Source organism: Meleagris gallopavo, chromosome 15 (genome assembly GCF_905368555.1).
Source record: "Meleagris gallopavo chromosome 15, MGAL_WU_HG_1.1, whole genome shotgun sequence".
Lineage (NCBI taxonomy): Eukaryota > Metazoa > Chordata > Aves > Galliformes > Phasianidae > Meleagris > Meleagris gallopavo.
This window is the reverse complement of record NC_139418.1, coordinates 16,710,677-16,736,015: the sequence shown is the minus strand read 5'-3', so window position 1 is coordinate 16,736,015 and position 25,339 is coordinate 16,710,677. Positions and strand designations below refer to the sequence as shown.

At 44.5% G+C, this 25,339-nt stretch overlaps 2 protein-coding genes across 4 annotated transcripts; both read right to left on the bottom strand.

Moving 5' to 3' along the window:
• Window positions 1-869: 869 nt before the first annotated feature.
• Window positions 870-7,602, bottom strand: RNF14 (ring finger protein 14). 3 transcript variants are annotated; one of them, XM_085236940.1, is made up of 9 exons: window positions 7,463-7,602; window positions 6,412-6,574; window positions 5,770-5,921; window positions 4,908-5,429; window positions 4,269-4,497; window positions 3,470-3,642; window positions 2,800-2,930; window positions 2,076-2,101; window positions 870-1,983 (listed from the first exon to the last, which is right to left on the bottom strand). In XM_085236940.1, the coding sequence occupies exons 2-9, from the start codon at window positions 6,563-6,565 to the stop codon at window positions 1,976-1,978; spliced, it is 1,395 nt and encodes a 464-aa protein (XP_085093066.1). In that variant the 5' UTR covers window positions 6,566-6,574; window positions 7,463-7,602; the 3' UTR covers window positions 870-1,975. The 3 variants fall into 3 exon arrangements, with proteins under 3 accessions (XP_085093066.1, XP_085093064.1, XP_085093065.1); XM_085236938.1 differs by having other exon boundaries at window positions 870-2,101; XM_085236939.1 differs by having other exon boundaries at window positions 870-2,101; window positions 6,412-6,883; window positions 7,463-7,600.
• Window positions 7,603-8,970: 1,368 nt separating this feature from the next.
• On the bottom strand, window positions 8,971-24,687 carry HSPA4 (heat shock protein family A (Hsp70) member 4). The gene is made up of 19 exons (XM_085236937.1): window positions 24,401-24,687; window positions 21,088-21,145; window positions 19,060-19,200; window positions 18,283-18,405; window positions 17,749-17,848; window positions 17,237-17,370; window positions 15,525-15,769; window positions 15,093-15,169; window positions 14,668-14,819; window positions 13,723-13,829; window positions 13,289-13,422; window positions 12,666-12,847; window positions 12,220-12,309; window positions 11,578-11,730; window positions 11,012-11,137; window positions 10,431-10,538; window positions 10,042-10,161; window positions 9,478-9,639; window positions 8,971-9,229 (listed from the first exon to the last, which is right to left on the bottom strand). Exons 1-19 carry the CDS (start codon window positions 24,505-24,507, stop codon window positions 9,026-9,028), a joined length of 2,523 nt encoding a protein of 840 aa, XP_085093063.1. The 5' UTR covers window positions 24,508-24,687; the 3' UTR covers window positions 8,971-9,025.
• Between the last annotated feature and the right edge of the window lie 652 nt (window positions 24,688-25,339).

The following is a 25,339-nucleotide window of genomic DNA, read 5'->3' as shown; positions in this document are numbered from 1 at the left end:
GGAGAGGGTCTGTCCTTCTCTGCCTCGCCGTTAAGTACAGGAGCTCTAGCCTAGGGCCTCTGAGTGCCCAGCAGCCACAGGTACATTGGCCACTGCTCTGCGCCTCTGTCCTTGGAGAAAGGACCTGCACTACTTCCATACACCTGAGATCCAGCAGCATTGCCTCCAGGCAGAAGAATGATAAATACACATTTCACCCTGGGACAAGCACTCCTTGTCCATCCACATATGCTGCACAGCAAAAAGAAAGTGCTTTCCAAAAGCAGGTTCCTGCTCACAGAGTTCAGGTCGTGTTCTTAAACAACTGGGGCAGAGTGCAAACTACTGGGGGAGTTGCAGCAAAAAGCTGGCTGCGTCCCATGTGTTGTTTCCATGGCAGCTTTATGACTGCCACCACATCCATCACTTACAGGCTTGGATGTCCCACAGAAAACCGAGGTAACTTTGCTCTGAGGGCACTTACCTTACATAAATGTGCAAACTTCTACCAGCAGGATGCCCCATGCATCAACCTCACACGAAAATTCTGAACTCTGCTGTGTTAACTCAAGGGCCTGTGAGTGTCCCAGCCCTGCACTTAAGAGCACCAGAGCCCAGCACACAGCTGTACCACACACCAATAAATGTTACATACGAATGCCATAGTGAAAACAAACAGGAAGACAACTGTATTTGCTGTCTTAAAGTGAATTTAGTGCATGTGAAAGGTGCAGGAAATACAAGTAAACCATACACAATGTAAACTTTCTCTACACACACCATCCTCTAGCCTAAACCAAGGCAGGAACTCCACCCTCACTATTTTAATCGCTGCCAATTCTAATAGAGACTTCTCTCTTCCTCTGCAAAACAAACTAAATCAACACTCGTTTTGGCCAGGTATTCAACTAAAATTTATTTACTAGCAATCAGAACGGAGTTTGAACAGTTTTCAAGCTCCTGAGCTATCCATCCAGACCTGCTGTTTGTTTTAAAGATTTGAATTCCAAAATAAATTTTTAGATCATTCTGTAAGCGGGAAAAAAAAAAAAATTAGTGTTTCTCTCCAGCAATTACTTCCATGTTCCCAAAACAGCTTACTGAACTTTTAGGGAAAATCATGTTTTCTGAAATATTTAAAGGGCAAGAACAGCAGAAGTGAGGCATCTAGCCCAGAACCAAAAGCATCAACTAATCAAATTCCTTACAAGAAGATTTTGTAAACAACGTCTGGTAAGAAAGAAATTTGAATTCTCTAAGATACTAAAAATGATCACTGATCCAGACCGTCTATCCATAGAAATGCGTTTCGGTATTTGATATTATTTTCATCTTGTCACTGGCCAGACTCAGATCATCCCTTCAGCACTCAAAGTAAGGACTGGCAACAAGGCACAGAGCAGCACCACGTCAGTCAGCAAGGTGACACCGATTCAATACGCAGCTGTCAGCCATTTCTGCCAATGTGTTCAGTGAAGAACGCGGGCACTGCAGCCAATAAAGGGAGGTGTCAGGGATCATCACCTTCACCGCCACTGTCAGCAACACAGCAATGAGCTGCTTCCAAAGAAACAGGCAGGAAATGCAACGGGGGCAATGGGCTCAGTCCCTGAATACAGGGACTTCACAACACTTCCCTTCCCAAGCAGCACAACTGAACAGCTCCAGAACGAGCACCGCGCTGTAATAAAACTGCCCCCAAACCAGTGGGAACCAGCTGACATCCCTGAAAGGTAAATCTCAGAAGGACGCTCCAAAAGCATTTCTGCGATGCAGGAGCTGCACGAGGGGCACCTCTTGGTACAGACTCCATTATTTTCTAACTTGGTGGTTGCATTTCTCTTTATCACTGGATATTACTATTAGGACTTTCAACAGGAATCCTGACCACAGGGTGGGTAAAATGGCCTCCTTTGGTTCTGGCAACGGAAGGGTTGTGCAAGAATCCTGCAGTGCAAGGTAGAATTGTTCTTCTATGGCATCAGAGCACTGAAAATCAAACAGCTTTGACAAAAAAAAAGGAAAGCATTTGTCTCTGGTTTCTTCAGCATCTGTTGCTAGAGAAGAATACTAGTTTTCGTCTTCCCAGAACTCACCATCAATTTGCATAGCTTGAAACAATCTGCAAGACAGTCAAAAATTTACATCAGAATAGGAAATAAAGTAAAAAAAAAAAAAGCAAAAGCAGGTTTCATAATTTTTAGCAGTAGCATAAGACACTCATGCTGCAGTTCTCAAGGACAGTTAAAAGAAGCTACTTTGCATTTGTACAGCACTTCACAGCAGAGGGTCTTACAGCACCTTACAGACATGAAAGTGTCAAGAAATCTTTGAAAATAATAATCCAAGCCGTTCTAAAAGTTACCTAGCATGCTGCAATTCCCAGTTGGTCTTTAACAGCATATAATCAGCAGCCAAGCCTGCCTGCTCCAAACAGCTGAGAGCGATACCTGACAAGACTGAGCTGGGCAAACAACTACAACTCAACAGGGGGAACAAAATGAAAGAACGTGGGTTTTTCTTGCAAAACAGTTCATCTTTGTCAAGAGAGGTAGAAGTTAAGCTCCAAGGACAGCAGGAGACAGGGAGAAAAACAGAGGAAAATGGAGCAGGAAGTGAAAAAATTGTTGGGAGAGGAAGAAGTGCTGAAAAACAAGGTTCAGGAAGAAGAGAAAATCCCATCAGCCACATTGATGGACAAAAGCAGAGCAAGCTGTGGAGTTCTCAAGAAAACGCTGCTATTTTGGAATGTGTAACTGACAGCTAAAAACCCAACACCCAAGCAGTGCAGCACTGGAAACAACACACGAAAACACGTACCGATCAAAGCACGGGGAGGATGGATCATTGAAGTGCTTGTATGGGTTCACCCTTGACAGGGAAGCCATACAAAGCCAGCAGAAGTACTGCATGCAGCCAGTACACGTCATTTTGTTACAACCATCTAGTTTCTGGCAGGGAAAAGAAAAGAAACAATGAGGTGTTTCCACGTCAGGCCTCAAAAACACACCACTCACGGATTCATCGTACCATGACTATCACAGCAGTGATGTTTTTCCACAGCTCCCAGGGAGAAGTGGGAGATCGCAGAGTTGTGACTCAGTTATGGCACAACACCGCTAGAAATTACTACTTATCTGAAGCCATTTGTTTATTTACCAGCTGCAGTCTGAAAAGGTCTACAACATGTGGAAAGGGATTCATGTGGATGCTGAGTCAACCTGGATCTTCTCAGTACTGAACACTGTCAACTGCTGCATTTACTCACATCCCTGAGTATAAACTATAACCTCCTTTTCTATATACTGCGGACAGAAGTGCAAAGATCTCTCTGCCAGTTGCTAGAAATGTACTTTCATTGGTGAGCTCAGACACTGGGAGTAAATCTCCGAGCTGATGTAAATACAGAATGACTTTGCCTTTTGCATTCATCTCCATTAGGAGTTACTGTGATTCTCCAGCCTTTCCCCACCGCTCTACCACCACTCACCTCTATAGGAGTACTACAGCAAGGGCAGGACTTGGAGTTCTTTTCCAGCCATTCTTTGCTCTCCATCTCCTCGAGGGCTTTCTGGATCACTCTCTTGCCGTAGCGCTGTTCCAAAAATCTTTTGGTTGCCTCATCGGCTTCTAAATATTCATTACGCAAATCCATCAATTTCTCTGCAGAGTAAAACAAAGAAATAGCTTTTGTACTGCATATAGGAAGGAGTTCAGCTAACAACAGTATAAAGCATTCTCACAGGAAACCAGCATCATTAATTAAAGAGTAAAACATAAGGATATGTAAGAAAACTAATAGTAAGACCTCTGCACCTCATTCAACAGCTTTAGAGTGCTTGATCATAAAGAGAACATTCAGTGAAATTAGAACAAGTCTAAGATGTAAATTGAACTGGAAAACAGAAGGTTTTTTTCTGAAGACAAAGTTAATGCTATGTCACTTGATTCCAAGGCCACACAGCCCATCAAGTATCCACCTGAGTACCAACGCTGATGGCAGAAAGAAGTGGATTCATAGGAAAGGGTAAAAAAGGGCACAAATAAATGAAGGTATTCTGCCCTGCTATGGCCTCTCTGAATTTGGCAGTCAGCAGTTTAGGGACTTCCTGATCTGTGCGGTGCCATGAAAGTGGAATCTTTTAATTGCTAGCAACAGACCTATCTAAAGGAATCTGTCTTAGCTCACACGCTGACCAGCCTCCTTGTTTAAATTCTGACTTCCAGCCTTTTTCACCCAACACCTAATCAATTGCTTCTCGATCCATTTCTGACACGCAATGACTCACCTGCAGTTATTTTACACGGTGAGACCCCATGGTAGGTCATCTTACACAGAGTACAGAAAGCATAGTTGCAGCAGGAGCAGATGCCCATGGTGCAGCCTGGCTCCTGCATGACGGGTGTCTGGCAGCCCGGCCGAGGGCAGTACACAACATCTGCCATCAGGTCCAAGGTGGACTGCAGCAGCAGGCGGTCATAGCGTGCAAACAGCTGCTCTCCAACCAACTCCTTCACCTAACAAACACCAAGGGAGGATTATCTGCATTTGGAATTCTGAGTCTGTTACCTACGGCAAGAAATGTTGAATAGATGAAAAAGTAGAGCTGGCGTGAACTCACTCTGTATCCTCCAAGTGAGGTCACCAAATTACTCCTAGAGATGCTATTCTGCTAACAGTTAAGCAATCAAAAGGACAAACACGCAGCACCAAGCGTAACGGGACATCAGTTCAGCCCTCTGACCGATGCCACCATTGTGCCAGTAGGCAAAACATCTTCCCCATGTTTTAACCTGGAGGAATGCGTGTGGCTCAGAGAGAGAATTTCCCTGGGTGTATCTGCCGTGCCAACCGTTAAAGGCCAGGCTGTGTGCCCCACAGCGATGGGCTCAGCACAGCCCTTACCGCCACCGCTCGCATCCATTACCTGACCAGGAGTAGCAACAGAAGAACACTTCGGTTCTGGACAGTTGAGGCAGTGGACCTGACCATCCCTGATCTGAATTTCAAAGTAGTCCTTCAGGCAAGCTTTGCAGTACACGTGGCTGCACTCGGTGAAGTACATACATTCCCTGCCCAGCTTCTCACAGAAGCAAATATTGCACAAGTACATCTTACTGTTAAAGCACTTCCTTCTCTGAGCCTGATCAAAGTCCAGGATCTCCCGAATCAGGCTGGACAAAGACTCCACGTCCTGTACGGCTCTTTCATCAATTTCTTCTTCAGCTGCAGCACAGCCCCCTGCACCACCACAATCCTCGGCATCCTGAGGGACCGAAGGCATCCTGCCCTGTGGATTCCCTTGTTGGCACATTTTTAGCTCGTATGGGGAAGAAATATTCAGGTAACTCAGTGTTTCTTCTTTCAGAAACTGCATCCAGGCAAACAGGACCACGCAGCCTCGGTTCTCTTCCCATAGGTTGTCTAAATGCTTGCAAAGAGCACTGAGCTAGGAAAGAAAAAACATTTCAGATTTCAGTGAGTTCTGAGAACTCGTGACAGCTCTCCTCTCCCTTTAATTTAATAAAGGTCCTCCTTCAACGCAAATTTACATCTCAGATTCCAGAACTTTTAGGTAACGTGTAAAAGACATAAAAATAATGCTCACAAATTTTGAACTCTCAGAAAGGTACGCAAGTAAGAAAAGAGCCAAATGAAAGACAGATGTCATCGTGTATGTCTTCATTTCTGTTGCATCTACTACGTTGACATCCACCAGAGCACTGCTAATTGTGCACTCATTCACCACCACAAAAGCTCTGCTAGAACGTTAGAAGTGATTCACAAACCTGTGCTGGGGAGAGCCATTTGCTGCTGAGAGTAAACGCAGGCGGGGAGGTTGATGGGTAATCCGGTGGGAGCTCAAAATTCAGCACAAGTGGAGGCAGAAAGCAAACGGTGCATTCAAACCCCCTGCTCTGGGGACTCTCTGTGGAATTGCCTGAGCCAAAGCCAATGGAGACAATGTGAAACATAACAAAAAGATCAGAGCCAAAGGATGGCGCACACGGCCTCTCTGTCCATTTGATACATTTCTCATTTTAAAATCATTTATTCAACCCTGAATAACGGTGCATTAAAATGCCGTGAGGTTGTATGGGGTTAATAAACAGGAGTGCTGTGAAATACCAGATCCTGCAGGAACCAAGGACAAGGAAAACACCCCCAAGGGAAAAATAAATACATGAACTTAATTACCCCAAAGAAATGCTACGACTCAGCTCTAATTCTGAATCTCACTGGAGAGGCTGCATCCAAATGGTGCGAGTGCCCACCCTGACACAACCCCAGCAGTGCCACAAACACGAGGAGGGGTCCCACACAGCTCTGTCAGCTAAATATTCCTACAGCTTATGGGAGCATCTGAGAAGGCCCCAGAAAACTACCTGGCGAAAGTCAACTTAAAGATAACAGAAGCCACCACAACTCACCGCTCACAAAAACTCTGAAGTTTTGGGGCAGCTCCAAACAAATTCTGGTTTCTCCTCCTTGTGCTGACTCGGCTCTCTTAAACTCATCTTCCTCGTAGATGCTGGCCAGCGCCAGCAGCTCATCCTCCTGAGCTTCTCTGTCTTCTGAAGACATTTAAGTCGTCTGTGGGGTTAATACCGCTCTATAGCATCAACTGAGTTACCGCATCCTATCCAAAGTGCGCGCCTGGGGGCTTTGTTTTACACCTCCACAGGAAGAGTCAGAAACCAAAGCAGCCGATATGAACACAGAATGTAATTACGGTTTTTTTATGAGTTGAAAAAAAAAAGCGTTGGTAACTTTACAGAATGGGAAACACCGACAGAACGTGGAGGAGTTAAAAAGCAAACGGCCGTCAGCGGCTGAGAACAGCTGCAGGAACAGCAGCAAAATACAGCAAAGGGAAAAGCGGCAGCGGACATCGCACAGCGACTGGAAGGGAAAGCAGAGCAGAAAAGAAGAGAAACGAGTTAGGAACAGAATCGCTCGAGCAGCGTTCTAGAAAGGCTTTACGACAAAATGACCCAAGATTTCCGAACCCCACGCGGGTGCCGCGCGTCGCGCTCCGGCCGGCAGGGGGCGCTGTGTGCCCGGCACAGCCGCAGCGCGGTCCCGCAGCGCTCCGCGCGTCGCGCACAAACCGCCGGCCGGGCTGTCAGTGCACGGCGCTGCACCGCCCGGCTGCGGCCACGCGCACGGAGCCGCGGGGATCGAAGTCCCCCCGTCACAGCTCCGCCAAACGCCGCGCCCGAGAGGGTTCGCTCAGCGGCCGCCGCCGAGTCCCGACCCGCTGCGCCCCGGCACCGCTCCCGCCGGGCAGAAACGTAACCGGAGCGAGACGGGAACCGAAAGCCTCCCGCCGCGCTCCCGCACGGGCGGGGCCGGGCTCGGAGGCCGCGGTGACGGCGCCCGGCGGGGTCGAGGCCGCACGAAGCGCCCCGCAGCACCCGGCGGACCCCCCGACCCGCGGCCCGGCACGACCCGCTCTTCCGCACGGCCGCCCCCGATTACCTCAGCCGCGTGGCGGCCGCGCGGCCCGAGGGGACGCGGAACGGGGCGCTGCCGGCGCCGCAGCGGACGGGACGCGCGGACCGGGAAGGAGCGGCGGAGGGCGGAGGCCCCGGGCCGTCCGCGCCGCTGACAGCGCAGAGCGCCCGGCTCCGCCCGCCGCGCTCCGCCTCCCCACAGCGCCCCCCGGCGGCCGGGAGGAACGCGGGGTCCCTCGGGAGGCGCAGCTGCCGGGCGGTCCCGGTGCCACCGCACGCCCAGCGGACCGCACGCGGCCGGGCGAGCAGCAGAAACAACGCCCCGCGTGGGCGGAAGCCACCACGAGCACAGCTGCGAAACGGGCCGCCAAGTGCGGCTGCACCGCCCGCCCGCAGAGCTCCGCCCGGCCAGCCGGGCTCAAAGCGCCGGCACGGAGCTCGGCTCAGCCCCACAGCCAGAAACTCATCCCGCCTCGCGGGGCCGCCGGCAATAAGGAGACACTCGCACCACCCCCATCCGCCTCCTCACAATCAACGGCTTCAGAAAGTTATCCAGTAGAATCCAGTGCATTTATTTCTTCCAACAGCTGAACGGTGTTTCAACTTCGGCTTTAACACATACAAATTAATGTTTGCAAGTTTAATGACAATCAGTACTAGAAGCAAATTACTGCATAAAACTCATAGAAAAAATGCTTTGTTCCTGAAAAAGAAAAACAAGCATTCCAAATGAAGGCCTCATGGAAGCAAGCATACCCCTGTAAAAGAGTTAGGAACACATCAGTCAGCGCTCAGTGCAGGCAGCGGGGCTGCAGCCCTCGTTCTTCCTACAAGCACCTACTGAGCTGCAGACAAGGCTCACAGACTAACCAGGGAATTACACTTCATGGTTAAGAGCACAGTCATGCCTGATCTGTTAGGAGCGTACAGTCACTATTCTACATCTCGGGTACATGAATTCCATTTGGGGCTATGGGTGAAGTGATGCCACCCGCTACAGGAATAAAGGTACTGGGAACACCGACCCACTGCTCTGCACACCTTGTGGAAGTATGAGTCGTTCAGGTGCAGATCAAGAGAAAACCTAGAGGTGTGTTAATGCTGAAACACGGGCTAGACTAAGGTAAGCAGTTAGAGGATGCTGCAGGCTCTGAGCAGCAGCCTCCCTCCCATTCCTGTCTCCCTGTCCTAGCTTGAGCAGGCATTCTCTTATGAACGCTGCTATGCCACACAAGAGAACGTGAACAACAAATGAAAAATTAGACTAGAGAATTTGCAGTCCCCCTTCTTAAAACAAGACTGACCCAGCATGAACATGCTTTAACATGGAGACAGCTTATGGCTGCTTCTGCAGGAGCAGTAACAATACCAGAAGCCTCTAGCTACAATCACTATGGCAAGAAATACTGCTTGTTTGACCAAGTAGTTGGCTACCTAAGCATTCTGACTTCAGGCACTGACCAAACCTCTCCAAAGATTACCAAGAGTGCTGTGGTACTCACTTGCTTCAATTTGTATTCAGAACATACAAAGTTGACAAACTTAAAGCTTTATTGTGGGTTGCAGTAATATAAACAAGTACTGACATTTAGTCAATGTCCATCTCAGGAAGCTTCTTTTCTGTAGCTGCTGGGGCGGGCGCAGCATCGGGCTCAGCACTCTGGGCCCCACTGCTGCCATCTCCCTGCCCTTCTACTGGTCCGTTCGGTTCAGCTGGTTTCTGCTCCTCCTTTGGGAGTTCAACTTTGGGTTTTGGTTTTGTAACTATAGGATTGCAAATACTTGTCAATTCCTGTAAAACGGGAATTAAGAACTGTTAGAGGTGTCTCTCAACAACTGTGTTTAGTTACCTGCTTGCCCAGTCAACTTTCCATACCAACTAGATACCCGAAGTAGAGGCAGATGTTCCCTAACACACGTAACAAATCAGCACCCAAACACTGTCTTTTTCTACAGCTGATCTCACCTCACCTCAGTCCTTATCCATCACTTCATCAAGAAACATAAGACTTGCGGAAATAATTGCCTAGAAGGACTTACTCTAGTTTTAGCTTGTATGTCTTTAGCTTTTATAACTGGGTCCAAAGTAAGACTTCTCTTGTTCTGAAGATTGAGTTTGTTATTCATCCATTCCATTGCTTCATTTGCACTTTTCTCCACTTTCGCTACATCTGCTTCATCCAGATGGTCATACTGCTCATCCTGAAACAGATCAATGGTAGCTGTGCAAATAATGACAGTCAACATCCAAACTGCATGCACTCTCAACATTTAATTGCACAGCTGAACTTGTCACAAAACAACAGACTAGTTAGCTAGAAGGCTGTTCTGATTAGCGATTAACCCAACCACCCACAGCTCTGAACAGACAAAACTCAAGTTGCACTGCTGCTGGTATTTCCCCCTCCATAAGGAAAATCAAAATTGGCTTCCTAATAAAGACACATTCTTCAAGCCAAAAGCCCACTTCTGAAAACATGGTAGGCCTTGAGAACTCAGAAGCTAACCAGGACATTGCATGAACTTTCTGCATAGCTTACTTAAAATTCAAAACAGGCTTAGTATCACTTCTGTGCACTTGACAGAAATTAAGTGTGGAAATACCTTTGCTTTGAAGGCATGAACAGTTTTCATGTACTGTTGGATTTGCTTCCCTAAATCCTCAAATGCTTTTGGCCTTTCCTCTGACTCTTGAAATCTTGCCTGAATAGGTTGACCCAAGGCCTGAAAAAGTAAAACATACCATAAACACCCCGTGTCACCTGTTGGCAAGGTACAGCAGCATTTCCAAACTCCTTGAAATGTTTCCCTTCACTTACTCTCCTTTGTGTTATTACAGACCTGTTGGAAGTCTGCTCCTTACATCATTAGTAAACAGATCAGTTTGTTGTAAGCATTAATCTCTGGATTATGGTCCTAAGCTAGCCAGCTCCTCACATGCATGAAGTTCTCTGGATTCATTAAGATCTGACTGAAATGTAAGAACCACTTACCTTTAGCTCTGTTAATTTATCAATGTAAATTTGTTTGGGTTGATCTTCACCATCTTCATAAAGCCAATTTTCTGTATCTTCCAGCTTCAGCGTGAAGCTATTTCGATCCTGAAGCAATCCATACAAAACAGTTAAGCGAAATAATCCTACTAGATGACACTGAAGTGATGTTTGGAATCTTTCTGGAAGGGTTTTATTTTTAGAATGTGAAGAACTTTTAAAAATTTTTAATCTTAAACCATTCCTAAAAATTGACAAAGAGCTGAAGTAGGTTAGGTTGCCTTCAAACGATTGTCAAGTGCTCCTTGTTTCAGTCTAAAAACAGATGATCAGGCAGTAACTTCAACTGCTGCAAATGTTTTGGGAAAGAACAATATATCCTGGGTACCATCTGCTTGCACTTGGCCCACAGCTGGGTTATCCTCATAAACAAAAAGGCTAGAAATGTTTCAAGATTAAATTCAAATCTGAAAACTTATGAGTGCAGTCTAAGCAAGCACACTAATATGATACAGTCAAAGGTTATTAAAAATAACTGTTAATTGCAATAAAATGCAGAGGACAAAGCCAGAAATACTTACATCTTCACTAACAAATTTCTCATAAATACTGCAGAGTTTGTCTCTCATATCATACACATATTCTTCTACTGCATTCTTAGCATCATTCCTCTCCTTCTCTAGCTTATCCTGCATTATCATTTTACCCTGTGAACAAATTGACACATTAGTTAAATTAGCTAAAAAGCTCATTATCTGACAAGACCTAAAATACTTCTTAACAAAAAAATCAGTTTGATTAAAGATTTTGAAATAATGTGCATAACTCTATGATGAAGTAGATGATAAAAAGGAACTACAATTTGCTGCTGGTGGCACATCCAGTAAAGACCAGTCTGCCTCAGCTGAGCAGTCACCCACCCAATGGCAGCAGCCACACAGCCTGCAGCTGCAGTTGAGTCACTCAACGAGCTCCCCTACAAAATAAGTGTCTTCATTAGGAATAATACATTCTGGCTCCATGGGCCACTGTTGTTCACCACAAAAAACTATGTTAATTTTTCCTTGCCCGCCATTAACATTTAACCACACCTAATGAACAGAACCCTGTAAGTTAGAGACCTCTTAAGCTCAGACAAGGAGTTTACCTCATTCTCAATGAATAAGTTCAGCATATCTTTCCCTATCTGCCACACCAACTGGTTCTCAATGGGAAGGTCCACTGTAGTAGTCTTTACTTTAGCCTTCTTGGCTTGAGGTGGCTGATCCACTTTCTTGTCTTTAGAGTCACCTTGAGAAGTCTATATTGGAGGAATAAATCCAAAGTAAAAAAACATTACTGGTTCAAATTAAGCACTGAAGGCTGATAATAGAAAAAGGCTTGAGTACATGTACTTTTGACATTGACATGCATCTGTAATTCTCACACTGCTGCCACAGGAGTCAGAAACAGTGCAGCTGTTCACTTTTACTAGGCACTGGCTACACTCACAGGAATGATGTTCCCCCCAATGTTTCCCGATGCCCCCTTCTAGTTTCTACATTACTGAAATCTCAATGACTTCTCCCATGGAGAGCTCTCAATTCATCAGCACTAGCTCATCTGACAGGCCTTCAATAATCAGTGCTATGTTACGTTCAAAACATTACTCACAATACAGACTACAAATATTCCACATACAAGTTTAGCTTCCACAGCTATGACAAAGCTAGTGGATGGCAGCTCAGACATTACGCATCCTTTTGAATCTTCCAGAAGAATCCTGTAAGAAAACCCATTTTCACTTTACCTCCATTTCTTCAGACTCTGCCTTATTTTCAGCTTGGACCTGCTGCTGTTCTTCAGTCTTTTGCTGCTCCTCCTGGTCTACTTGCATCTTCTGAAATTAACAGAAAGATTCAGTTTAGCATATTAAACAATGCTTCAATTCTTGCCTTGATCACTCCAAGTTATCTAGTGTTCTTTGGGTAAAAGAAAGTAGAGCCTCGAGGAATCAATTACATACTTTTAGCCTTTGCTTTGCCAATTAACAGCTCACTCCTAGAATGACTGAGTATTTCACCTATAGCTCAGTTCTGCTTTCAAGGCATCTGTCACAGCTGTGACATACCAAAATTAGCACTTAATTGCTAAACACATCTAAATCCTTTTAGAAATCCTAGAACCTTTCCAGAACTTGGCCAAAAGAGATTCATAAAAGGGCCTCAAAAAGCAGCCAACAGCAAAGTCCATTACCTCTTCCTCTTTTGCATGCTGATCTGTTTCCATAGGTTCTTCGTTGTCATCAGATTTATGAACCTCCACTAACGATGCACTTGAAACACTGAAGATACCATGGATATTTACTCTAACTTTGACTTTCACTTTCGAACTGGATCCATCTGTTTGAGGAGTGACCTTCTGAACCAAGAAGTGAGCTAAACAATTCCAGAAAGAAAAACAATCACTGAATGTGAAGTAAATCCTGACTACTGCTGGCAACAGATCACTGTAATGCACTCATCAAATCCTACTCAAGCTAAGCACTTTGACTTTAAGTCAACAATGCTTTAATACATGCTATTAGGAATCATGCATGGTATGTCATGAAAGTGGAATTATTTGCATCAAAGTTTGCAGCATTCTGAGTATTCCCTTTACAGACTTACTTCACCACCAGTACTTTCTACATTTAGAATATCTGTCCATAAAACTCATGTTACTCCACTCATTTGTAAAAATGTAGATCCATGACTTTTGAAATCTGTCCCTACACAATTTGTAGTAAGCTACAGGGTCCAGACTAATGTAATCAGAAACTAGTTTAGAAAGCTGTACAAGACAATCAACATTTCAAACCACAAAAAGGCTTCAAATACCAATAGCAGGATCTGGGTAAGGCAGTTCCTTGGGAGAACTGTAGTATGCCTCAAGAGTGAATGGTTCTTTTCTGTAGAACGTGAGGACCTTAGAAAACGGAGCAGCATGGTTCTTGGGAAAGACCTCACAGTCACTGTGAAAGAAAACAGCACTTATTTAGCATGCAAGATGACCCTTCTGATATTATTAAACATTTCTAGATATCCTTCATATATTAAGGAAAATCTCATTTTAAAAAGACAACCTATTTATTTGAAGAGCAACAGTAGTGTAGGAAGTGTTAAGCTTGGCCTTTTTTCTGTCAACAGTTTCAAGTTATCAAAATTGTTGGGAGCTGTTAAGTGAGTGTTGTTCCAAAAACACTATGTTCTCTAATTGTTATCAGAGAGTTTTAAACTATATGTAATCATGCAGAAAAACTGAACTTTCTCACCTTAATCCTTCTTCTGCTGGTGAATTCCATCGCAAAGAAATAGGATATGGTATCAAGTCTGTGATAGAAAATTCTCTCACTTTGAATGCCGGTGATAAAATAGCACACTGAAAGAGCAAAGGAGTTCTATTACAAAAATCCAGGCTTCAGATGAATAGTAATTTAATTCACAAGTAGCTACTTAAGCTACTCATATGTAGGATTACTAATACTCATGGACTGTTCACTCTGGAAATGGAAATATACAAGTTTTTTGCCTTAGAACAAATCACATTTAGTTTGTTATGCTTTGGCTACTCAGTTGTTTTTAGTGCCAGTGTAAGAAAATCAGACACTACAGTTTTAGTGTGACATTACCAGTTGTTTCCTTATAGTTTTGTTTTGTTTCAAAGCACACTGTAACCCAATCCCTTTTAAACAGATTCCATTCCAATAGCTGGCTTGCACCACTGACAAACAGATTAGCATCTATTAAGCACGTGAAGAGGAAAATAAGGTGATCAGAGCAAAACTAAGGTGCAAAAGGTAGCACTAGTAACTACAGAGTATTTGCTACTGCTTAAGCCCATTGGACAATTCCAGTTCCAGCTCAGGACAGATTTTGTTTATCAGCAGCACTGTAAAGCAGCTTTTGTTTAACTCAGGCCCCCCCAGAGGAGCATAGAGAAGTGAATGTTATCATATGACAATCATCACAGTACCAGCTTCCAACTACAGCAGAAGCAAAGTACACGTTTCACTTCAGTCTGTACTGACCCACTGACCTGGCCTAGCACAAAGAATCACTTAAAGCCACCATTCTCATTCTTCCAGCCACCTTCCTGACGCTTCTTTTATTCCATTCCCATACACATGAAGCATTTTTCATGCTACCTATGGACTTCAGCTCAAGTACTTGTGATTTCAATTAAAATATTCACAGCTAAAACATATAGCACTTTTTACCTGCAGTGCACAACCCCGTGCAACAGCCTCATCTGCATTCAGAGTCGTACTGACTTCTTTGCCAAAAAATTTACTGATCTTCTCTTTAACAGCAGGGATTCTTGTTGTGCCACCAACTATTTCTACTGCATAAATATCCTCCTTCTTTAACTCTAGAAAGGAGTCAGGCATTAGTTTTTATTGATTCCACTGTTGTATTTTAAGTGAGTACACTAACACTGTGAATTGAGTTATGTTAAACCAAGTGTTAATTTAAAGCAGTAAGATTTTAGATCTTAGCTTGTGTGAAAGGACTTTGGAAAGCTTAAAACCGCTCAGCCAAAACACGTTAATTGTATTAATCAGTCTCACCAAGTTCTGTCAGTAGCCAAAGAAGTCTGTACTAGGAACAGCATCTCTCTGCACAGAGAATGCACAGCACTTACTGGCTTGCTCCAGCACACTGCGAAGAGGAGCTTCTACTCTCGCAAGAAGTCCATCACACATCTCTAGAAATTTACTTCTGTTGAAAGACACCATAAATAAGATGTTACCGTAAACAAGCTACAATTGCAAATACAACAGGTTACCCAAACAGAAAGAATTCAATTTTCAAATGCTGCATGCAGTACATGCTTCAGTCACCGTCCTACACTTGAGTATATTACAGTCAGGTCTGGGATTGCGACCCAGGGATGCCTGTGAACTTCACAGCCCTTCCTCCCATCTCAAGGCCACTGACCAGTCTCTGAAGACCACTCTGCGCAGCACACCAGCATACACTCCCTCCAGTCCTGGTACTCTGTAAAGCATCTCCTTCCCAAAAGCAGCAAAGGAGTACTCTCCACAACTCACCTTTATAAAAGCACATACATTACCTGTTCATTGTTCCAGAAACATCTATGTCATTCATGAAACATTCAATGTTCATTGGGAGATCAGAGGCATTGGCACTCATCAGTTTTTTCAGTTTTTCACATTCCTGATACAGCCTCAGCAATGCGCGAATCTTTGACTTTATGTCTAGTTTGTATTTCTTCCCAAATTCTTCACAGAAGTATTCAACTAACATTTCATCAAATTTCCTGCCTCCAAGCGTTGTGTCAAACGCTGTAGCAAGAACCTTTAAAAAACAAAGAACTCTTCAGTAACAGTACAATTAAATCATTACTCCAGCAAAATCAGTTAGCAGTTGATGCCAAAACATCTACATCTGAAGTACATCACTAACATCCTATACTTAATTGTTGATAGCAGTTGCAGAAGCAGCTGCACACATCCCAGATGTGAATGTGTTTTTGTTGTTCTGGGTTTTTAAGCCTACAAAACCTACACCATGGTTTACACATGACTTTGGTAGCTGGTATTAAATATTTGTTCCAAATGCTACTGGAGAAAGAACTATCACTAAAGACTTCTAGAAGCTCCACGAGTATTTCAACTCTTTGTAAATGGCATTCTCTCAAAAAACTGCAGAGCATACATATGCTCCAAGAAAAAAAAATCCACTATGCTACACACCAAAAAGCAACCTAGCCCTTCTGTAACAAAGCAGCAACTTCTCTAGAAAGGAGGGTTTGGTAAGGCCTCAGTGCCCTGTACCATAAGCAGATCATAAGTTTCTAAACTCTGCTTAGCCACTGTCACTCTGACTATATCCCAGTTGGGTATTTCATGCTTTAGGGTGGAACACACACTAGGCTAAAAATAAAGCAAGAAAGTGTAACTCTTGAAAATCAGAGCTCATTTTTGATGAGGAAATTACCTAAAGAAAACCCAGAGCCCACCCACCTCTGCTACTTCTGTTCTTAGAACACTGAGTTTGATACCTTTCATGATTAGGGCCAGTTACTGCACTGCTTTTAACACTGCCTTGCTATCCATCACTGTTCATACTCAAGTGTCTTCAATGCTTCTATAATTTCAAAAAACTTAATCTAGGTTAAGTTTCCTCATAGGAGAAAACAGAACTACAAGAAAACGAATGTTTTTTACAAGTCCTGCCTTCTCGTTTTACATCTCTAAGCTTCAAATTTGTGTTTCTTTAGGTAAGGGAAAACTATTGGAGCCACAGAAATACAGACTGTAAAAGCCTAATTGAGAAATACCAGCATTTGCTGCAAAACAGCAATGCTTTGGCAACTTGTCCTGAGAAGTACACTAACTTGCTTAGCTTCATTTGCAGCTTCAAGTCGTTAATAGCAATTATTCTTTTACGTGAGCACCTCGGTGACTTAATGTTTGAACTCACATCCTTCTAGGAATTTGTTTTCATACTACACCTCACGACTGGGTTGCATTTTTGAAAGCAGCATCTGCTCAAATCAATTTCCAAACAAATGTAATCAAGCCTTTTTCCCCTTTGCCAAAGGTCACCAATTAACACAGGTTTGCTTCCTCTTTGCATCATTCAAAAGGCTCTACATCCCCACTCTACTTTAAACTCTAAATTTTGAACTTCAAGTACAACTTTAGAAGTATAAAAAGAAGATGCCTGGGTAAAGATAGGCAAACTTGACTATAACAGTTTCATATGTGCTAGTGAATACTGCTGTTGGTACTTAGAATAGACACAGAACAGATTGCTTACTTTCAGTTTTCCTTTATTGAATGCACAAATAGAAACTTGATATGCAGAATGCCCCATATCCACAAAAACAACATTCCGTGGCTTCTCTTCTAGGGCAGGCAGGTCTTGCTTATAGATTCCATATGCAAGGGCAACTACACAGAGGTGAGAATCAGCATAATTAGGGCATTCAGTTCCTCAAATCCTCTCTCAAGCATTAACTGGTACAGCAGTAAACAGCATTAGCATTTCATCTTCTTATCCAAGGTACAGAAGTTTCTTATTAAATTAAATACTAATGCTAAAGCAACATGGAAGAACAGCAAACAGTTATTAGTCCCTCCCAGAAGAGATCATGTGCATTAAACAGATATTTCAAAAACATCCTTATGCCACTAACATAATGAAAGATGGGCTTAGGAAACTTAAAGTCAGCTGTAATTCCAGAAGGTATGGATCACTAACAAATTACAAGTCCTTTTATCTAATAAAACAAAAATATCAAGTGATTCAAGAAGAAAGTAAGGCATTACCTGCTGTTGATTCATTTATTAGTCTCAGACAGTTGAGACCAGCAATTTGTGTGGCATCCATCACAGATCTCCTCTCTGCATCTGTGTAGAAACAGGGAACCTGCAAGAAGATCAGACGGTCACCATTTGAAAGCTACCCACAGCAAACCATCAGACAGAAGTGTAGAGACAACACAGAGCACAGCTGTTCCCCTTCATGGGGATCCTTCCAGTTTGACATTCATTTCAGACACAACAGAGAGAAAGTACAGAATGTTGTGAAGACAAAACACTGTGAACACCTGTGCCCTCTCAAACTGCTCATTTTACTAGCAGAGAAACAGGATGAGAAAGAGGTATCAACTATTTATTCTACTGGACAACAAACCTGAAGATACTTTGTCATCAGTGAAGTCTAACTTCAGGATGAAAGACTGAATCTTAAGTAGAGAATACAGACCTGGCTACTCAGGTGTTATGGGCAATGCAGTGCTATTACCAACAACCATTTTAGTTTATGATACCGTGTCCAAGAAAGACTCCTCGCATACTTACAGAAACAACACAATCAACTACAGGCTTCTTAAGCGCATTCTCAGCAGTCTCTTTTAATTTGGTAAGAAGCATTCCAGTCATCTGTTCAATAGTAAAGTTTCTTTCTTCTTCCATATACATAACCTTAAAAAAATATGTACACTACATTAAGAACCACATATCGCAAGCACAGAGAACACATGCAAGAAGCTGTCTTACTTTTGGAGCTTACTTTCAGTAATGCAGCTCTATGCCACCTTTGCTGACAGCCTAACTTATGCACAGCAAGTCGTAAGTACTACATATGAATACTGGAATATGCATTTGAGAGCTCATACACACGAAGCTGCTCTGGGCAGTTTTTTACATCTTTGGTGCTACACAATGCCCAGGACACCTTCCTTCCCAGTCACTGCTAAAATCTGTTAGGTACCATTTAAAAACATTATTTTTAGCATTTCACCTGACACACCACACGCGCATCCTACGCTCTTAAAATATGAGCAACAGTTAAATAAGCACACCAGTCAAGGAACTGCCTTCCAAAAGTCACCATGGAAAAAACAGCATTGGCAGAATAGTTTGCATGGGACTGGGTTTGCAAGGAAGAATGATGTGGAACTGCAAAACCAGTTTCATGGAACACCTGGAAAGACCATCAGCACTATTAGCCTTTTATTTAACATTCGCTAGTCACAAGAGAACAGAAACCTCAGCAAGCAGATTCAAAATAAAGAGATAAAAGGAAACCATTATCGCTTTCCTCCTCTGGCACCTTTTCAAGTACTGCAGACTTACCTTGATGCCAGTTGAACCTGTTGGCAGCTGCACAAGTTCATAGGCAAGGCTTGTTTTTTCAGCTTGAACAAAGGGATCTGAGAATGCACGACCATGAAATCTTTTAAAACTTTGTACTGTATTCTTTGCATTTGAAATAACCTAGAGGAAAAGAAATCTTTAATACAACTTGTCAGGGGAACAACTGAATTCAAACAGAAAGACCATACAGAGTTCTATTCTTGCGCTTTTCTTGCTGAAAATTAATCACCAGTACCTCACTAGTACCAGGGCAGATGCTAGAATGCAATTCCCCTCTGATCTCTCAGGCAACCTACAGGAGTTGGAGATTCAATATAAAATGTATGCCTGAAAATTGAGCCACAGTTAGCATCAAATTCTCATACTGTATGCATAAGATACCGAAGTGCCCTCTTCCATTTACCTGTTTCCTACCACCCTCCTTTTAGAGTGTGATGCAGTCAGTAAGTTAACAAGTACAACAAAAGTAGTGAGGTATACGTCACATCAGGCCCCTCACATGCAAGTGACATTCAACATATGGATATTCTTACAAAACAGCTCAAGAACCTTGTTGTAAAGCTTTAAAAAGTCAGCAGGGCCGCCAGGTAATATTGCCAGTTTGACATAACTGACAAAAGGCAGAATGTCATTAAAAGTACAAATGTAGAATTGGAAAGTCATTAGAGTCTGTTTCTACCTAGTACAAGTATAACGCAATGGAAAGCACAGCAATGGCAGCAGAGCAGCAAGGACCCAGGCTGCAGCAAGTGAGTTGCTGAAATGCAACAGCCATGGGCACAGAGACAAAAGAAAGAAGCTGCTTACCTTTGGAAGACCTCAGGTATGCAGGGATCTCCAGCGAGATCCCCTTGCCTCCACTGCCAACCCTTACATGAGGGCAGGGAAGGGGTGGATCCTGCTCCAGCCCTTCCATCACTCAGTGCATTGCATGCAGCTGAGCTCCTCCAGGTTGGCCCTGCCTTCCCACCAGGTGCTCCATCACTGCTTCAAACCCTGACTTAACATTTCCACTACAACAAGCAATCCTGTTTAATCCTTTCACTTATGTTAGAGCAGGACACACCGAGGAAAAAACCATGGTACCTGATCAAGCAGACAAGCACCACACCGTTCTGTTTTCCTAATTACATTTCCTAAGTAACCTGGGTTTCATCTTCTGTAAGTTCAATTTCTGCAGGACATACCTCACCTCTACTGGATCTCTGTATCAATGAATCTCCTTAAGCTAAGCAGACACTCAATTGCAGAAAAACATCTGCATTTAGTTCTAGTACAGTTCTTCTGCCCTTGAATAACATAGGTGTGTCCAGTCCCTTTTGTATCCTAGATACTGAATCTTCACACATCTCTAGGTATTTTAGGCTAAGAAAAACCAAGTGTTCAAATAGTCACCTCCTGTAGGACTTCAAAAAGAATCATGTTTTACTAGGGTTTCACAGCAACACAAGAGAACATAGCAGGACCCGAGTCTCATGGAGCAGGATGAAAAATCAGCTAAACCTCTTCTTGGTCTTTTCAGCATATTTGCCTACCTACGCCAACAAACTCAGAAGAATGTGCAAGAAAGCCTACAGACATTTAGTTTGTAGTTCAACCACAAGAAGCTACACGTATTTACACTCAAGTTTTCCCCTTTCTACCAAAGGAAAGCACTTGGACTTGTATGGAATAGAATCACATAATGAAAAGCCACCCAATGCACACAGCAAAACAGGCAGGGGAGGCAAAACATTACAGCTTCTCTTTAGAGCTTACATTTGTAACTTTAAAAAGTTTCATATTTCCATGTAATGAGCTTTTTTTCAATGTTATTATGTACAACTTTTAGATTCCCATCCAAGAGGGCAACACAGCACTACAGGCTGAACAACTGAACTAAGCTGCTGTTTGTTACGGTTAGACCCTCAAGAAGCCAGTTCAGAGACATTCTAAGCTTCACTGATAAAAACACACTGTGCTAATCTGATAGCTGACTACTGAAATTGCTTCTACCCCAAACTGTACCTGGCTTTTAGCTGCAGCACCAATAGAGCGATTCTTGGGTCCAAAGGCTATGCATGACCTAGAAGGAGAGGAAGGATCCTGTTAGTGGTTGGTAGAACTGCATTTGACATCAGCAGTCAGAGTGGTGGTGGTTTTTTGTTAGAGATGTTAACGTCGTTCTGCAGATAATTAACATTTGGCCCATTAGGAAGGTTGTCACTCATTCTAATTTACACATGCAATCTAGTTCTGATTTCAAGAAAGATGCAGGCATCACACAAACACTGCTCACTGAACAGCACTAAAACCAACAGATATAAACCTGAAATAGCATAAGTAATAATAAGTAATAATGGGCAGACAGCTCATCTCAGTGGTTAGCAGTGCACCAAGGCCAGCCAAAGAAACTGACAGCTGATAGTACAGAAAGCATCCAAATGGTCAGAAGCACGTGGGTAAGACAATATTTTAACAAATTACTCCTACATATCTGTACCAAATGCTAATTAGGATTTTCATTTTTAAATAAAACCCTTCAACAGCACAAGTTAAAACAGCTGGAGAGAAAGACTGCTACTAATGGGCTTCACCTGCACTCAAGATATAAAAGCACAGATTATTAAAGGAAAAACTACCATTTACCCCAAGCTCTACACAGAGCTCTCAGATAGAAGAAAACAGATAAATGCTCCTGTTGGAGGAAATGCCTAGTCCTACTGAGCTGCCATTTCCACACTCACTGAACTGTATAGGCTCTAAAGTTAAGGTAAACTCTTTCCCACCTTGCTCTCTTGTCCCAGACCCTCATACTGAGGAAGTTACTGAGGAAAAGCCTTCATCAGTCAATTAGTCAAGCAGGTCGTTACTATCAACAAGACATTAACATAATTAAGCTGATCTCTATGTTTAGAGACTACCTTAGAGCAGGGTTATACCATAGGGCTGTCCCACACAAACTAAACCTCAGCTCATTTCAAGGTTTAGAACTGGTCCTCTGAACTGGAAGTGCCAAAAACAGCATGGATGGCTGCACTGAGATAATTTCTTTTTTAAAGATATCTCAATTTAGTAATAGCTTAGCAGCTGAAACTAGGCCCACCCCTCAAAGCATGTGTTGCAACCAAACTAACATTCCAGGAATAAATCTTCTGAAATAATTATTAAGGGATTAGTTAATGAAAAGTGAGTCACTCTGGTACCACGCAAACTTTAAGGCCTATGCTGGGCTGCAGAGCTCACAGCCAGAAGCCCAACAGCACACAGCAGGGAGCTGGTTATTCATTTACTTTGCTCTCCTGAAGGAAATTAAGGCATGAGCACGGATTTGTGTTTTTCTCCTACAAGAAAAAAAATATCCTGGTACTAAATACACAGGTCATCAGGCCGCATTCACCACACACCACTAATTTATTTAGACCTCTTTAGATCCGCCAGAGTTAAACCTCAAGGCAGAAAGCTGGCTCAAGAAAAGGACAGAGCACGGTAACTGTGTACTGAGACTTCTCCATTATAACATCAGGAATAAAAACTCCAGCACAAATATCCTTCTTATCCACGCCTGCCACCTGCTTGGCGCTGGACACCCGAGCAGGGCAGCCCCACATGGGGCACTGCAGGGCTGTGGCAGCCACAGCAGGGACTGCTGCCAGCCTCACTCCCCAGTCAGCCCAAAGGAACCACGGTGAGCTCATTAAACACAAATTATGCCAGTAATTACACACATTTCACTGAAAGTTGAATAACTAACCATAGCATTTTAAACAGACCTGACCTCCACCGTGATTGTTTCTAACAGAGCAGCACCAGCAGAGCTCTGCCCTGCCTTACACCAGAGGTCCCTGCAGGCACAGCCCCAAACCCACCCCACCTCACCCACTTCCCTGGAAGACACCCGCAGTCTAACAGCACATTTCCTCCCTGCTGAAACCCAGCACCAGCTTCCTCAGATCACTTTCAACTATTTCATGTAATTCAAGCACCCTCATCCCCGTGTGGAGCAGGAAACAGCCCTAATCCTCTCCCATTCCATTTATTTCCAGCTCACTCTCTACTCCAGTCCTCTTCAAGATCACCGTATTCAAATACAATCATTCTGCACCAACTTTGCATACACAGCTTCCAAATCACAGCATTCTGAAAGAAGATTCAGTGAAAATGTCATCTGCGCCATTGAACAACAAGCATAGTGTGTTCACTAGGCTCTGTTTATTAACACTCAGTTGCAATAAACTCTTCCTGCTAATCCCTCCCAAAGCTCATTGCAGAAAGCACAGAACACTGCCTAACTCTGACCAGGAATCAGTTCCTGAGGAAAGGTCCCAGCAGCTCACACAGCAGCCCAGAGCTCACTAAGCAGACACTGAGCTCCAACACTTTGAGCCAGGCTTTCATTTACAAGCTGGACATTTAAAGTCATTAAGAACATTTTAATACATACACATGTGCTTACAGAATTGTTTTCTGCATTCCCTCAGTACTGTGTACAGGCTTTCAGAACAGCACTTGAGGATTAAGGCCAGTTAAAAACTGCCACTTCCAATAGGACCATTTTTCCAATTGCACACTTTTGACTTTCCATAACCATTTCCTGAAAGATACATTGTCGGACAACACTTTCCATCACTCTCCCTTCGATGAGGGAAATCTGTGCTCTTATCTCAGATATACCAAAGCAGCACCTCGGCAGCCTGAAGACTCGACACACAGCTCCTGCTCTGAACAGCTTTATATGGAACATTGCCTTAGTCCATCTGTACTTATATACCATATTGCTGAAGAAGCCTAAGAAAGCAGCCCTTCCTCTGGCACATGCAGCCAGACACAAGCATTATTCTTTTATTCACCGCTTTCAGGCAGAAAGAGGCAAACAGAGCTGAGGCATCTAATGAAACACAAGGCCATCCAACGCTCATCTTCCTAAGGAGGTACGAGGGTAAGAAAACCGGGACAAGGCAATTTTCTCACCGAGACAGACATTTATTTCAGCACGCTTAAAACAAAGCTACACTCCAGCACAGAGGGAGCCGCAAAAGCATTCTTAAGAGCTTTCCATAGGGCTCTCCCGGCTCGGACGCGGCCGGCCCCGCTCCGCCGTCACAACCCCGCTCGTTGAACAGCCGTACTCCTCACCCTCCGCTCGGGTTCAAACACCCCACCTTCACAGCGGTCAGGTTCTAAGCTCGGCACACACGGCGGGGAGGCCCGGAGCTCCGCCCGGCGCAGCGCTCGGGCTGCAGGACGTCAAAAGCGCGGCCCAACGCCTCCGACAGCGGCGGCGAGCCGACGCCACGTTCCCGCCCGTTCCCTCCGGCCCGCGGCCCCGCGCCCCACTCACGGCGTGCTGCGGTCGCTGTACTCGTTGGCGATGGTCTCGATGCCGCCGGCGCGGGCCACGGCCACGTAGCAGCTCTGGAAGCCCAGGTCGATGCCCACCACCGACATGGCGCGGCCGGGCGAGGCGGTCGAGCCGGACGGACGGCTGAAGAGCGGCGCGGCGCGGCCCGGCCCGTTTAAATGCGCGGCGGCGACGGCGGCGCTGTGGGAGAGGGGGGGGCGGGGCCCGGCACTTCTCGAAGGATCCCGTCGGGCCGCAGCGCCGCGCCGAGCGGGACGCGAGGGGAACGGGTGTTCTCGCGAGATCTCCACTGGGCGCGCGGAGAGCGGCGTTGCCGCGCAGGCGCAGAAGGGCCCCATAGGGCGGAGGGGCGCTGCCTCGAACGGCGGTTCAGAGCGCCGGGCCTGGGACGAGCGGCCGCGAGAGCGGCTGTGAGAGCTTCCCTGCGCGCCAGAGTGTGGAGAGAAGCACGGACTCCTGGTTGTGATATGAAAATCAAGAAACGTTGGCACTTTAGCTCGCTCCCGGGATTTTTTCACCTGTCAGAGTCTCCCACATCCTTGGCAACCACAGGAACTGGCAGTGCGCTTTGTGCTCCACAGAAAATGTTTTCTCATGTAATTTCATAAAGTGCAATAAAGTCAAAACCTGGAAGCACTGCAGAGTCCCTAGGGTTGATTCCTTTGGTTTTGAGGATTTATGAGGCATCTGTGGCTTTCAGTGTGAGCACAGAGGACATTTTATTTAAACTTTCTTCCCACCAAGTTAAACTTGTGATTTATTATGATGGCCTGACTATAATGGATCTTATGAGGAACAGAGTGTCAAGAGAAGGAAAATTTACAGAAATCAAGGCTTTATGTGGTAGAAGGAGCTGAGCACCCAAATGACCTCCAAGTAGTTCACAGAATCACAGAATGGCCTGGGTTGAAAAGGACC